General features: G+C 39.2%; 1 protein-coding gene across 3 annotated transcripts; it reads left to right on the top strand.

Moving 5' to 3' along the window:
• Positions 1-2,284: 2,284 nt before the first annotated feature.
• On the top strand, positions 2,285-14,298 carry DIMT1 (DIMT1 rRNA methyltransferase and ribosome maturation factor). Of its 3 annotated transcripts, none has more exons than XM_030321799.2 (12): positions 2,285-2,551; positions 2,876-2,949; positions 4,570-4,656; positions 6,718-6,779; positions 6,863-6,956; positions 7,043-7,092; positions 8,180-8,303; positions 8,680-8,772; positions 9,820-9,884; positions 10,656-10,719; positions 11,908-12,014; positions 13,535-14,298. In XM_030321799.2, exons 1-12 carry the CDS (start codon positions 2,473-2,475, stop codon positions 13,575-13,577), a joined length of 942 nt encoding a protein of 313 aa, XP_030177659.1. In that variant the 5' UTR covers positions 2,285-2,472; the 3' UTR covers positions 13,578-14,298. The 3 variants fall into 3 exon arrangements, with proteins under 3 accessions (XP_030177659.1, XP_030177665.1, XP_030177674.1); XM_030321805.1 differs by having other exon boundaries at positions 2,354-2,535; XM_030321814.1 differs by lacking the exon at positions 2,876-2,949 and having other exon boundaries at positions 2,480-2,551.
• Positions 14,299-15,583: the final 1,285 nt, after the last annotated feature.

The raw sequence follows: 15,583 nt of genomic DNA, 5'->3' as shown, positions 1-15,583 counted from the left end.
TTCCTCACTCACTGTCCTGCAGTTAGTTGTAGCACAAATGGCCAGAGTGTGAGATGTACTGTGAGTCACTTTTAGATTTGTGCCCGAAGGTCTCTGATCAAATTATCCCCATCATGGGAGTCTCGCCCCACCATGCTATATAAAATAACCTCTCCCACCTACCCTGTTGATCTTTATCTAGCTCCTCTGCCTTGCTTTTTTCCCCGCATGTTCATCACCACCTTCAGAATGTCTGTTTTCCCCCCACTAGAGGGTAAGCTCTGCTTTGTTTTGCTCACAGCTGTATACCCAGAGTGCAGAACAGAGTGCAGAACCCAGGAAAATGAGCATGTCCTTGAGGTGATCTTGCATTTCTTTTGTGAAGTAAAAGGCAGGGCCTTCTGCTGAAAGGGAACTGGGGAGGTGGTAGGCAAGCGGGCCTGAGAAGAATTCAGGTTTGAAGATCTTTTACGGAGAATGGGAGAGGATTAGAGGAAATTCAAAAGCACTGGCTGGGCAGGGTTCAAAACCCAGCTAAAAGTGGAGCCCATGAATATCTCCTACCTATGGTACTGTGTGATGTCCCACAATTCTCACAGCCTGGAGAGGAGGAGAAAATGCAAAATGGTTACTTTGATTCTACCAATACTCCTTGGCGTAACATTTTCGGCCATTTGCAGTAAGCCCCTATTTACGTTTCCTATTAATTCCTCAGCTATACCACGTTTCTTTTTCTCCCTTACACTCGTTTATATCTTCGCTTTGTGAGTACGGTTTCCTCTGAATTCCCAAATTTCCCCTTGCTAATTTTTGTCTTTCAAGACTCCACTCAAATATTGTATTTTGAAAATGTTCCTCACTGTGCTATGATCATACCTTTTTTTTTTTTTACAAATACACAATCTTTGGAATACAGATGCATCTGTCATTTACTGTGTGAACTTGAGCAAGGTATTAATTTTTTTAAAGGTAAGCTTTTTTTTTTTTTTTTCTTTTTTTAGCTTGTTAGAACAAGTTGGAGAGGAGCAGAGAGAGAGAATCCGTAGCAGGCTCTGCACTATCAGGGCAGAGCTGGATTCAGGGCTGTATCCCATTAACGCTGAGATCATGACCTGAGCCTACCAAAATCAAGAGTCAGGCACTTAATTGCCGGGCCACCCAGGTGCCCCAAGATATTAAACATTTTTATCCTTCAGCGTCCTCATCTGTAAAATGGATATAATGATAAGACCTATTCCAGAGACTTGTTTGAAAAGATTAAATGAAATAATGTACCCAAAATATCTGGCATGTAATTGAACACTAAATGGTGTTATTATTGTAATAACTTGCATGTCTCCCTCTCTTGACAGAAGGTTCCCTAAAAGCAGAGATCACGTCGCTTTTTATTCCTAATAGTTGACCCAGTACCTGGAATAATGTAGATTCTCCAGAACTGTGTAATAAATTAATCATTAGTGAAATGTCATAAGTAGTTGAAGATGCTACTAAGGTTATTAGTTTTTTACTCAATTAGAATAACAGCAAAGAGAGGCCAACGCTGGGGAACGCACACGTGTTAATTTAGCAAGGAAGAGGCAGCGCTGGTAATTCAAACCGTTTCATCAAGAAAATAGAGTACACACAAAAAAATAAAAAACGTGGCCAAACAGATGTGGATCTTGTACGCACGGAGCCTACAGTCAGATACACTGTACTACAACAATACTCAATCCATACTTACTACATTTACAGCGTTTCGGACTTTCTGCCTCTCGCTCCCAATAGAATAGACTGAGAAGAGCGGTTTCCTGTATAAACTTTGAATCTCCAGCACCCAGTAGAGTTTAATAGTTGGAGCCCGATAAACATTTAGGTAATTAATGAATGGCACAAAAAGGAAGCAAAGCAACTTTGTTAACATTGTCGGAGCTCCTCTGCACAACCCAAGAGGCGAACTCGCTCGCCCGAAGAGCAAGCTCCTTACGTCGAGATCTTAGGTTTCCCACCCCAGAATTTGCTGGGAAACAGGAGGGAGGCGCATGACGGAAAGACACCTTTTTTGGATTTCAGCGATCCAGGACCTGGCTTGAGGGAAACATCCACAATCCTAAAGGCCTCGCGTAATTTAAACCTCCTCCACAACGGGGAGATCACCACCCCAAAACTTACTTAACAACTCCGCGCAGTTAGGCGAGAGACCCGCTTCGATTCTAAACTAGCCAATCCTAACTGCCAGAATCGGCGGCGCGGTGTCTTCTGGGATCTGTAGTTTCTCGAGTTTAGGATTTCCGCCTGCTCATGACTACAATTCCCCGCGACCACTGGGCTCAAGGTCGTTCCCCTTTCTGGGGGCGGGGCCCAGGGCGAACAGGGGCCGGGCCCTCCCCCATTCCCCACGTGGCGGGGAGTGGTGCAGGCACTCCTGGGGTAGCAAGTTCCCACGTGTAGTGCGGGGTAGCAGGCTTTGGGTCCTCTCTGATCTCCAAGGCCTGTAGGTCCGCGCCCGTGGTGATGCCAAAGATCAAGCCGGGGACGAGCGGCCGCCGCCGCGATCGACTTAAACAGAGCCGGGAGGTGAAGAGCGCCGGAGGTGGGGACAGCCGGGAAGGGGCTATGCTCAGGTCCGATCACCGGGCAGGACATAGTCGGGGGCGCGGGCCTTGATCTGGGCCGGGACTGTGAGGCCGGTGGCGCGGCGCTCTTGGATCGACGGCCGCAGGCCTTGCGCAGCCTCTGGCTTCCTTTCCTGCAGAAGGGGTGGACTTGAACAGGGTGTCACCTAGGCTCCTAGCATGACGTTTGGTGCCTCTGGTTGGCGCAGACACCTTCCCCCAACCACCCTGCATTCTTCTCTAGGACGGTCTAATGTCTACTTTTCGTCGGGAAATTAAGGCTCTTCCGTGTTTTCTTCCAGGACTCATGTTCAACACGGGGATTGGGCAACATATTTTGAAAAACCCTCTCATTGTTAACAGTATTATCGATAAGGTGGGTGTGGAAGAGGAAAATGAGAGTTGTGGGCTTATTGATTTTGTTCTTAGGAATACTAAAACGCACAGAGGATGTCTGTCACAAAACAATTGTTCTGTAAATACTTGTGGAATGAATCGAAGAACTGTCTAGGATTCACAGACTGTCTTTGGCATGATTTGCTTTGTTCTGTAGGTCTGGGTTTCTCCTGCCTCCAAATTCTTTCTGTAGGTTATTTACCTCATAGGTAGACATTTGGACTTGTTCAGTTCCACATTAGTATTATTACTCTATGCCTAATCACTTTTTCTAGACACCGTCTATCAATTTTTGTTTACTCCAGTGCCTAAAAAGATGTTTTAATGACAGCTTGGGAAGTTTTTTTCCCCCAGAGAACCTTATATGGTACAATCCAGTGCCTCCTGTATGGGTTATGGATGTTCTCTTACTATTCTGGATGATTGGGTACTAGAACATGAAATTTATGTGGTACAGGATATTTTCACGGTTACAAAGGAAGCATCCCAGAGCTACAGAGAGAGCATTATGTATTTAGAGAATCTCATCTTGACTTAGTGTCATTTGCAAAACGAAGGCCTAATGTTTTAACCTTTTTGGCTCATGGATTTCCTTCGAGCGTCTGATGAAAGGTGTGTACCCAGGACACTGCAGCTTTGTACATACAAACACCCAGGTTTGTGTACAATTTCTAAGTATTCCTATCCCCGAAACTATACTGAGTTGAAAATTGAGAAATGCTGGTACAACATGCTACAATTATCAGGCAAGCTCTTCATATATAGTCCTTTCTTGTTTGAACTTGCTGTTAGTGACAGAGTTGGTGAAAAGATGCTGTTGGAATCATTTCTAAGATAGCAAACAGAAAGCCATTCCCAGAAAGAATAGCTATTCCTGCTTTTCTGATTCCTAACTGTTTTCTGACTCCTAACTGCCCCAACTTAAAACAGGTGATAGAGGGGCACCTGGGTGACTCAGTCAATTAAGCATCCAACTTCAGCTCAGGTCATGATCACACAGTTCATGGGTTCGAGCCCCGCATTGGGCTCTGTGCTGACAGAGCCTGGAGCTTGGTTTGGATTCTTTTTTTTTTTTTTTTTTTTTTTTTAATTTTTTAACGTTTATTTATTTTTGAGACAGAGAGAGACAGAGCATGAACAGGGGAGGAGCAGAGAGAGAGGGAGACACAGAATCTGAAACAGGCTCCAGACTCTGAGCTGTCAGCACAGAGCCCGACGCGGGGCTCGAACCCACGGACCGTGACATCGTGACCTGAGCCGAAGTCAGATGCTTAACCGACCAAGCCACCCAGGCGCCCCCTTGCTTTGGATTCTGTCTCTCTCTCTCTCTCTCTCTCTCTCTCACTGCTCCTCCCCTGCTTGTGCTCTCTGTCTCTCAAAAATGAATAAACATTAAAGAAAAACAACAACAGGTGATAGATTTCCACTTGCACCTAACGTTAAAGAGAAAATTTTGTTAAGCACATAGATCATGAAGGACTCATAACAGTGGAGTCAGAATAAGATCTCTTAACCATATGCTTTTAAGCAAAGATAGGTATAAATTAAATGATGTGTTCATATGTGCTAGTAAAGCTAACATGGTCGTGCTTGCTTGCAGGCTGCCTTAAGACCAACTGATGTGGTGCTGGAAGTTGGACCTGGAACTGGCAATATGACTGTAAAGTTGCTAGAAAAGGCAAAAAAGGTAAAAAGGGAATTTTGTGTTTTGGTATCAGAAATCATTATGTCGGCAAGGTCACCTGGTTTACAAATAAAAATCTATTTTTAATTAATTGCTGTTATTTTAACAGCAACCCTTGATCCTTTGCTAAAATCTTTATCTTTAAAAATATGGGCAACGGGCGCCTGGGTAGTTCAGTCAGTTAAGCATCCAATTCTTGATATCCACTGAGGTCATGATCTTGTGGTTCGTGGGATCGCACATTGGGCTCTGCACTGATAATGTGGGGCCTACATGGGATTCTCTCTTTCCCTCTCTCTCTGCCCCTACCTTGCTCAGTCTCTCTCAAAATTAATTAATTAATTAAAAAACACATATGCAGGATGTAGGCAAGATGAGTGAAAGTGGTCAAAAGATACAAACTTCCAGGTATAAAAAGAGTAAGTCCTAGAAATGGAATGTACAGCAGGTCACTATAATAACATGTATATATAATATATATATTTAAATGTTTTTAATATTTAATTTTGAGAGAGACTGAGTGTGAGCAGGGGAGGGGCAGAGAGAGAGGAAGGCACAGAATCTGAAGCAGGCTTCAGGCCCTGAGCTGTCAGCACAGAGCCCAATGCAGGGCTTGAAATCATGAACTGTGAGATCATGACCTGAGCTGAATTTGGACGCTCAACCGACTGAGTCACTCAGGTGCCCCTATATATATATATAATGTTTGTTTGTGTATTTATTTATTTATTTTGAGAGAAAGAGAGCGCACAGGGGAGGGGCAGAGAGAGGGAGAGAGAGAGAGAGAATGAATCCCAAGCAGGCTCCGCACCTTCAGCACAGAGGTCAGCATGGGGCTCCAACTCACCAACCATGAGATCCCGACCTGATCTGAAATCAAGAGTCAGACACTTAACTGACTAAGCCACCCAGGCACTCCTTTTGTTGTATGTATATTTTAAAGTCGCTAAGAGAGTAGATCTTTTTTTTTTTTTTCTTAATTGTTTTCTTTAACATTTATTCATTTTTGGGAGAGACAAGAGCGCAAGTGAGGGAGGGGTGGAGAGAGAGGGAGACACAGAATCGAAAACAGGCTCCAGGCTCTGAGCTGTCAGCACAAAGTCCGATGCAGGGCTCAAACCTATGAATAGTGAGATCATGACCTGAGCCGAAGTCAGACGCTACATCGACTGAACCATCCAGGTACCCCAAAGAGAGTAGATCTTAAAAGTTCTCATTACAAGACAAAATTTTAACTGTGTGTGTGGTAATGGATGCTAACTAGACTTTTTCAAAATATGTACATATTGTGCAATATAAATATAGGCTATGCTATACACCTGAAACTAATAGAATGTTATATGTCAACCATATCTCAATTTAAAAAAATGGATTACAAAAAAAAGTATGGGATATATCAGTCAGGAAAATAGAACCCATGTTAGATATTTCAATACAGGGTATTTGATAGAGGGAATTAGTTACAAAGTTGTTAGGTGACTAAAAGAATAAAATGGAAACACTGAAGTAACCCAAAAATAATAATTACGAAGAGTAGCTACCGCCTCTAGGCTCCAAGGGACAAAGCAAGGAGGCTGGAGTATTGGGTGCTAGAGGAGCAGATCTGAAGAGCTGAAGCATGAGTCTCTGAGATTGGGATACTGCCTGGCTGCTGCTGGTACCTTCTGTGTCTCAGTTTCCAATTAAATGCATCCAAAATTTCAAAGTGGGGTTAAGGGAACCAGTACACATTAGTGAAATACCCACAGGCCAGCAACAGCCAGAGAGTTACTATCCAGAGGCCTCAAGGGGCACAAGGAGGGAACTGTGTTACCAGAGCCCAGTAAGAAGGGGAGCCGTTGAACAGGTGCCACTCAGAGTAGAGTCTACTTATCTCAATGGTGGGGGGTTTTTTTGTTTGAAACAGTAGAGTATAAATGAAGGAATATTAATGGTAGAATTGGGGAAATAAATTTAATTCCTCTTAATCATGTACGAGTTATGACTGAGATAACAAGATTTACGCTCCATAATTTACCCCCAAATATCGTTTTTTGTTTTGTGTTGTGTTGTTTTTTAACATAGGTAATTGCCTGTGAACTTGACCCAAGACTAGTAGCTGAACTTCACAAAAGAGTTCAGGGCACGTGAGTATGCAAGTTAGAATTAGAGTGCATTTCAATCTTGTGAAACACTATCTTTTTTAATTGCTTTTTTTCCTTATTATTAGGCCTCTGGCCAGCAAACTTCAAGTACTGGTGGGTGATGTGTTGAAAACAGATTTGCCATTCTTTGATGCCTGTGTGGCAAATTTGCCATATCAGGTATGAGTCCAAATTGTTGGGAACATTCTACAAACATACTTCTGTGGTGTGTCTTTCTCAGAAGTAACTCGTGAACTCTCTTACAGATCTCTTCCCCCTTTGTCTTCAAGCTGTTGCTGCACCGACCTTTTTTCAGGTTTGTGACAAAAGACCAAAATTACTGCCATATCTTGGGCCAAAGATGAAACACAGCCAAAGATGAAATTCAATTAAAAAACTGTTGGAGAATCAAGAATGTGTTCTGTAGAAAGTATCTATTTGTACGGAGGTCTTTCTTTCCTTTTTATTCAGTTGACATAGTTATTTGGGGGAGGTGTGGTATAAATCCCGCTTCTGAGACCAGGCAGCCCTTCCCTGTTTTCTAATACGCTTTCCATTAGTCCAAGTCAGACTTCTTTTATTACCTTATGTCTAGACAATTGCAGTGGTCTCCTAACTGGTCTCTAGCACGATATGTAACAGGGGTTTTCAAATTCCAAGTCAAAAACCCTTTAGTAGTTTAAATTTCTTGAGTCATGACTGTCATTTTTTTAATGACATGGAATAGAGTATATCAGAGAGCATGCATTGCATGTGGCCCAGGTGATTATAATTTTATGAAACTTTTGCTTGAGTTACATAAAAACACATATAATACAGATAGTTGTGGCGTGGCCTGCAATGTCAAAGGTATTTCCTGGTCTGATTCATTGTCAAAAAAATTTGAAAGTCAAAGCCCAGCTTTGAAGGTGCTCTTCTCCAGTTCAAAAGCCTCCAAAAAGCCTCCCCATTGCTTGCCGAATAAAAAGTCCACGTTCCTTACCTGTTATATCCGGAGGAGGCCAACGTCACAATCTGTCTCTCCTGCCTCTCCTTCCAAAGGGTGTTTGCTACCCTATAAATACCACTGGGCTCCTGAGCCAATTTTGTTAGTTTGGGTTTTGTTTTCTTAGCAAGGGTAATGGACTCGGGCTTATCTGAAATACTTTCTCATCTGATCACCGAGGGCTTACATACGCAAGGATTGGAGGTGCAGCCATTATCAAAAGAAAAGCCAGATGGATCATTTTATGGTAATAAAGCTAAAGCTGAAACTGTTGTGCCTTCTCAGCAGCTGAATGAATTCTCATTAACCACAGATCTTGCACTGCTATTTCCCACCTAAGACAAGTAATTGAAGTTAAGATACGTTTACAGTTAAAAGTGACAGTTTTCCTTACTCTTTTCTACTACTGTCTCTTCAGATGTGCTGTACTTATGTTTCAAAGAGAATTTGCTCTCCGACTAGTTGCAAAGCCTGGAGATAAATTATACTGCAGACTATCAATCAATACACAGCTGTTAGCACGTGTGGACCATCTGATGAAAGTAAGTGACTGTTAGTGAAATAATATGGCTTACCTCATCCTTGAGCATCTAGTTGTGCCTTCTGTGAGGAAAGCATATTTAATCACTAATTTAAAACTGTATTTGAAAAAAAAGGAGGGAGGTGCCTGGCTGCCTCAGTTGGTTGAGTGTCTGGCTCTTGATTTCGGCTCAGGTCATGGTCCCAGGGTCATGAGATTGAGCTCTGCATCAAGCTCCGTGCTGAGAATGGAGCCTGCTTAAGCCTCTCTCCCTCTCCCTCTCCCCCTTCCTTGCTCCTGTGGGTGCATGCACATGCGCTCTCTTGCTCTCAAAAAAAAAAAAAAACAAAAAAAAACCAAGCAGTTTTTGAGAGGATTCCTTATTTTCTGATTAATAGGTTGGAAAGAACAATTTCAGGCCACCACCAAAGGTGGAATCCAGTGTCGTAAGAATAGAACCCAAGAATCCACCACCACCTATCAATTTTCAGGTGAGATTAAAATACTAGGTCATTCAATGAAGTCGGAAAAAAGACCAAGCTGGGAGATGTGTGTCTCTAGAAGCAGAAAATATTGAGTCAACCTAAATGTCCAAGCAGGAAAATGCTAATTATGACATCTGTGTAATTGAGTAGATGGAATAATTGGATGTAAGATCATTGTGAAAAGCACAAAAAAGCATGGAAAATGTTTGCAAAAAGTGCAGATTAGAATGCTATTGCAGGGGTGCCTGCCTGGTGGCTCAGTTAAGCCCCTGGCTCTTGATCTCGGATCAGGTCATGGTCTCATGGTTCATGGGATTGAGCCTCATGCTAGGCTCTGCATTGACAACTTGGAGCCTGCTTGGGATTCTCTCTCCCTGTCTCTCTGCTGCCCCTCTCCTGCACGTTCTCTGTCTTTCAAAAAAAAAAAAAAAAAATAGAATGCCAGTGCATAATTGCATACTAAAGAGTATAACTATGGAAAACCTGTACCTACTTGACTTATTCAAATAAAAATTTGAATAAACAAGATAGAAAACAAGATAAAATAAAAATAGTTGGATTTGAGTAATCTTCTGGGTAGCAGTTTTTAATCAAAATTCATGTTTCTGCAATTAAGTAGTTAGATCACTGGATGTAAAACCATACTGCGGTCGGCTTGGATGAAAACATGATTTCTTGTGTGGTCAGTAACCAGTGGTAAATGGACTAGTTAGTTACCTCTTCTGGGTCGTTTAGGGATGTTGCATAGGCTATATTCTAAATCCTATTTGGAATCATGTTTTTTGAAAATGGTACTTTGATTTTAATAAATGTCACATTCTTTATTCAGATGTGGAATAATTTTTTTTTTGATTTTTAAAATTGAGGATAAAATATTCAGTGAAGTGCACAAAAGTGCAAAAATCAAGTACATATCTTACTTTTTTACACATGTCAGCTAGATCAAAATACAGAACTCCAGAAGGTTTTCAGTTTTATATATTAAAAGACAATACCTAGAAGACATAGGCAAGGTTTGATATTTTATAACAAATGATCCATTTTCTGTTTCAGGAATGGGATGGCCTAGTAAGGATCACCTTTGTTAGGAAGAACAAGACACTGTCTGCGGCATTTAAGTGAGAATTTTTCTTATTTATGATATATGAAGGACTATTGCTGTAGAAACTGCTAAGTATTAGAATTTGGTAACAGATACCTGAACAGATATCCTAAAGTGTAAAGATTATCCGTGTCCAGATATATTTTACCTTTCACACTAACTTGGTACTCTGGGAGGCAGGAAAATTTAACAAAGAACGTTCCTAGGAATTTGGAATTAGATCAGGTTTTTTGGCAAAACGGAAAAAAAAAACCCCAAAACTGACCACACATCTGTCTCATTTTTCCTTGGAAAAATGGGGTAGTGGGTCCTTTCCACACCTATGAAAAATTGATGCAATTTTATTAACCTGGAAAAAATTTTGTAAGAGCAATTTGAGGCCTAAGGGAAAAAAAGAGGTTCTGAAAGCTGTAATTTCACTTTTTTTTTCTTTTTGAGGTGACGTTTTGTGGAGAGTCTAGAACTCCTTTAAGAATTTCAAAAAGGGGCGCCTGGGTGGCTCAATTAGCCATCCAACTCCTGATTGCAGCTCTGGTCGTGACCTCATGGTTCATGAGATCTAGCTCAGCATCGGGCTGCCACTGACAGCATGGGACCTACTTGGGAAACTTTACCTTTTAAATATAACCAGTTTGTGGTTGTTTCACAAGTTTAAATATTAACACCTTTTTTAGTCCCTTAATTTTACCATGTGGAACATAGATTTAAATTTATAATAAACTGAAAGGAAATTATTTATAATCTCTGATTTTGGAGTAATAGTGATATCACTTCCTTTATATTATAGGTCAAGTGCAGTGCAACAGCTTTTGGAAAAAAACTACAGAATTCACTGTTCGGTCCATAATATTGTAAGCCAAAAAAGTTTCTGTGGTCTCTTTGGTTTCGATTTGCTGTGTTTCAAAATGCCCCTCTACTTCTTACTCCTTTTCATCGCTAGCTTACTAATTTTGCACGTTCCATGTGATCCTTAAAAGTGATATTTAACTAACACAACCTTAATATTGAACCCTAATATGTCAGTATTGCGGTATATTCTTGGACCAGAGCTGAGCAGCCTGGATTACACCACTAAGCTTAACTGTACAGTTGTTCTTAGACATAAAAAGAGATTCAGTTGACTCGTAATTTTCTTAAAGCTTTAGGCATGTGTAGTTTGTTCGGCTCAAATTATGTACCATTCGCTATACTCTGAATTGTGATCATTCCTTGTTTGTTGCTCACGTAGCAATTCCAGATTTAAAGTTACCATTCTGTAACTTTTTTTTTTTAATCCAGAAATTGGCATAATTAGAATAAAGTATAGGCTGAATAGATTTTTGGTTATGAGCCTCTTTATCATCATTAGCTGTGCAACATTTTCTTTAACCAATGTTGTATGTGGGTAAGCCCACCTACACATAACTATATAGTAATTATGTGATGTCTGATAATTTTTTAATTCAAATTAAACAGCAGAAAGATAAAAGCAAATTTCCATTGTATTTTTGGACTCAGATCTTATATAGCTTAATATATTGCTACCTTCAGTTTCTCTTCTTATGGGCAAAGTCATAAAACATCATTAAACTGGATTAAGAAAAATATTTGGAGAAAAAAATGTGGTATGAAATATTTAATATTCTCAAAGGTTGGAGGTTATCTCTTTGAGAAAATTTGGCTGGTAAAATTAAATTTGTGCCAAGAAAATGTGAGATTATTTTTAAAGGAGTAACACCTGCTTTAAAATTTAGTTTGTAGCTTGATTTATTTTGTGACATAAAGTACCTTAATCCTGAAACTGACCATCCAGAATTTTTAAGAAAAGGGGGAGTATACATGAGTAACTCATCCAGTTTTCTGAGTATCTGGTATGCACTGAAGAACCACCGCATAACTGGTGGTCCGAGTCTTATTAACTGTACAAATAGGCTTTTCAAACTGTCGTAAGCAGATAAAGGTGACTATTTTATCAGTTACTGAGCTAAACAAACAAAAAAGAGTCAACGTGACTTCATTAAAGATATGTTGTTCATTTATTCTGAATCTTATATTGATAGATAATACCAGAAGATTTCAGCATAGCAGATAAAATACAGCAAATCCTAACCAGCACAGGTTTTAGTGACAAGCGGGCCCGTTCCATGGACATAGATGACTTTATCAGGTAATTACATTTTTCTTTTTTCCTAAGGTGTTTACATTTCTTTACTGTGACACCCTCAGATTAGAGATTTAAAGGCTTTTAAGCGGTATAAGGTGCTACCTGGAGTTATTGCATAGCACTTCCATGGCATGGAATAGTATTTGGTGTAGAAGATGGAGGCTAGTTAGTTGCAGCAGAATGAACATTTTAAGAACAGTAATAAAGAACAGTCCGAGCCTGGAGATAGCCTCTGTGTCAATGTGTGTTGTGGTGTGTGTGCTCCTCCCCTTCAGCCTCTTCCCCCAACTCCCATTCATAGTTCATCTTAATGTGTGTCTTCATAGTAGCCTGGAAGGTAGAAGAAGCATAATGGATATAGTTGCATCTCATTCTTTTTCTCTGATGGGAATAGCTATTGTTAAAACAGATCCTACACATGAAATAATGCCAGTTTACAATTATACCTGGTTTTCATTTCTAACCAACCGGTTTAATAAAATAGTTACTTGTTTTGTAGACGGAGGCAAGTTCTACACACCTAAAATAAAAGAAGGGTGTCATAACTATCTGGGCAATGCAGACCAAACTTTGTTTTCCTTAAACAAGTAAGTGGTATGAAAGCAAAATAAGGCTTCAGTTACCCAGGTAGTTATTAACCTATACTCACAGTTTTCAATCACTAAAACTGATTTCCTAACTAATAAACCATCACTTACTGCACAGTTTTTGCCTATTTTAGCCGATTCATATTTAAAATTTCCATGTTCTAGGAGCTGAATAAAAAATGAGGATAGATTGTTACCAAAGGAATTGGTTTGACTTTTCTGAGCTGGAAACAGTTCTATATAACTAAGACAAATGGGGTTTATATTTTACATCGACAGGCTAGCAGAACTACTGAGTCTTCATCAGGGGTTAGTCATAGGAGTTGAAATTATTCATAAGAACCGATCTTCCATTTTCAGACATTCGAATCCATCTTGAACTGTCACCATCCTGAAAATAATCTCAGGTCTAAAGAAATATTTCATCTTATTTTCTTTCATTCTCACCAAATTTCTTCAAGGTTATTAAGCATATGCAGTTTGCTAACTAGGATCCAATAAATACATTGGTATCCAGAGAAAAGCAATGTGTCAGTACTTAATTTGAACCTTAGTAATAGTGAGCCCAGAGAGGAAAAATGGACATGGATGATTAGCCATTCATCTCTCTTCAGTCTCCAGTTCCAAATAGCTTCACAAGTGCCAGTGAGCTCTTATGCCTGGATAGTGGAGGTCTAAGATAATTTGGTCAAATTCACCATGACTTAAGACATACAGGCTATGACAAAAGAGGCACCAAAATGATGTGATTTTTAACCAATATATATCTTAGAAATTTAACTGAAGAATAAAGTTTCTTTAATGACTGGTGTTAGGAGTGGGTGGGTTTCAGAGGTTTGATGTGTTTGTTTTAGAATTCATGGTACAGGAACTATGCATTGTTATAGGTTATAAATTATCTTTTCAATACCATCTCATTTTGGTTTCTTTTTTCAGATTGCTACATGGATTCAACGCAGAAGGTATACATTTTTCTTAGGTATCTGGAAAAGAGAATTTTCAAGCCCAAGAAAAAGAAACTGCAATTATACATTTCTAACAGAGAAGATAAACTATGCTTTTGCTCCACTGGAACACTATGTGCTTGACTAGTTTTGATTTAATACTACCACTGTCACCATTTATTACTCTGAAGTTTTATGGTAGTAAGTCAATTCTAAGTACCCAAGTTTTTTTTTTTTTTTTGGTTTTGGTGTTTTTAATATTTAACATAGGGCAGGGTCCAGTCTCTACACAGTAATCTTTAAGAGCCGCAGGCACGCACAACTTTACACTTAAACTTATTTCTAACAGTTTATTGTATAAAGATGTTACTCTTCTATTTTCTATGTTATATATTACCATGAGGGCCTCTGTAGGCCTTTGTCCCTCAAACAGTCAGACAGTTAAAATATGCTTAACTCAAGTTACATATTCCCCGTACGATTTCTTTTTATTCATGTGCACAATAAAACACTTGTTTCTTATTTTGCTTCTCTCATTTTTTCTGTTCATCTTATACACCTTCTATCTCTGCCCACACCTTTAAGCTGTCCTGTAGCATCATAAGCTACTTCACAGTTCTGGATAAGCGTGAGTCTGCTACTGCCACCGTGTGGTGGTGCCGGGCACATTACTTCTAGACAGGATTTCGTCAACTGTGATAACAGGACGCTCAACCAGGATGAAATCAACTATAAGATAGTATGGTTTTTTTCTTGGGGAAAGCCACTGGTTTAACGAAATTCTAAAGGGTTTTGTAAATCAAAACCGGCTATGAGGTTAAAATTCCGCCCTTCAACTTACTTAAAACAAAAAAAATCTTAACCAGCCATTTTCCCAGAACTACAGGCTCCCAGTGTTCACATGACTTACAGAAAATTAAAAGTTCCAGTACCTTTTCACATACTGTTCTAAGCTATTTTTAAAATGTTTTCAAGTTTTAAAATGTCAGGTTGAGAATTTTAATAGATACCATAAACAAGTCTTAATTAGCTACTATGTTTAAATCATTATTAATGTCCTGTAATAATTACAGTAGCTGATAATTTATATGAGGAAATTAACAAAAATATCTTAATAATTGGCTTTTTAAAAACCTAACTTAATAGAAAGATTGCTTCCAAATTATTTTAACAAAGGTACACTGAGTAAACCTAGAAGGGAAGTTGTTTGCCTCAACAGATTTTTTTGGAAATCTGGATTCAGAGTGATATAGTAAAACATTCCTATATAAATACTTTTTAATAGGAATATCAGCTTTCAAGAAGTCTGAGAAAGTCAAGAATGTTTAATCCAGATCCAAAAATTTTTTCTTTAAATAATACTGCATCAAGCCACTTTTGTTACATAAATATTAAATATACCTCAAGAGCAGGGTTTTTTTATTATCACAAAACTACTTACTTTGCAAAATTCATTTGTACCATCTCTATCCTTATAGGAAAATTTTAAGAATTTATTCAGCTTTCCCTCTTATTTCCTCTTCCCTCATGAACTGACTTTTAGTCCCTTTTCTGACCTTCAGTTTTCCCTATCTGTAAAACTGAAGGATTGGATTATAACCACCAACATCTTTTCTGGTATCAATTTTCTATAGACCTTGATCACTTATCAGAATGAAGCCATTATAGTAGAAGGCAACATATATGAACATAAGGAGACCTTCCAGAGATAGTACCCATCTTTCTTAATAAATTAAGATGAATCTGCTGTGCTTTAAAATGAGCAAGTTCACATCTCTATTGTCCTCTGAAGGTTGGTTAGCCTCAAAAACTACCTTTTTAAGCAGCTGCTGCAAAGTCCACAGTAACTGCTCCATTCTTTCTCTTCTCTTTGAAATAAACACAAATAGAACGTTATCTTACAACTGCAAGAAAACCTGAGTCCCTTCCAAAACAAAGGTGATTGTTCTGAAGTAAATTATCTCTAAAACTCATTCCATAGATATCATTTATTAATAAGCACATTGTGAAAATCTACATTTGTTCTAGATTTCAAGTTTAC

The sequence above is a fragment of the Lynx canadensis genome, chromosome A1 (assembly GCF_007474595.2).
Source record: "Lynx canadensis isolate LIC74 chromosome A1, mLynCan4.pri.v2, whole genome shotgun sequence".
NCBI lineage: Eukaryota > Metazoa > Chordata > Mammalia > Carnivora > Felidae > Lynx > Lynx canadensis.
This window is presented reverse-complemented; position numbering and strand designations above follow the sequence as displayed.

Excerpts from the sequence above, each read along its gene's own strand:
- DIMT1 (XM_030321799.2), top strand. The coding sequence starts at position 2,473 with ATGCCAAAGATCAAGCCGGGGACGAGCGGCCGCCGCCGCGATCGACTT. Across the intron at positions 4,657-6,717 it reads TGCTAGAAAAGGCAAAAAAG|GTAATTGCCTGTGAACTTGA; the intron begins GTAAAAAGGGAA and ends TTTTTAACATAG. Across the intron at positions 6,957-7,042 it reads TGGCAAATTTGCCATATCAG|ATCTCTTCCCCCTTTGTCTT; the intron begins GTATGAGTCCAA and ends ACTCTCTTACAG.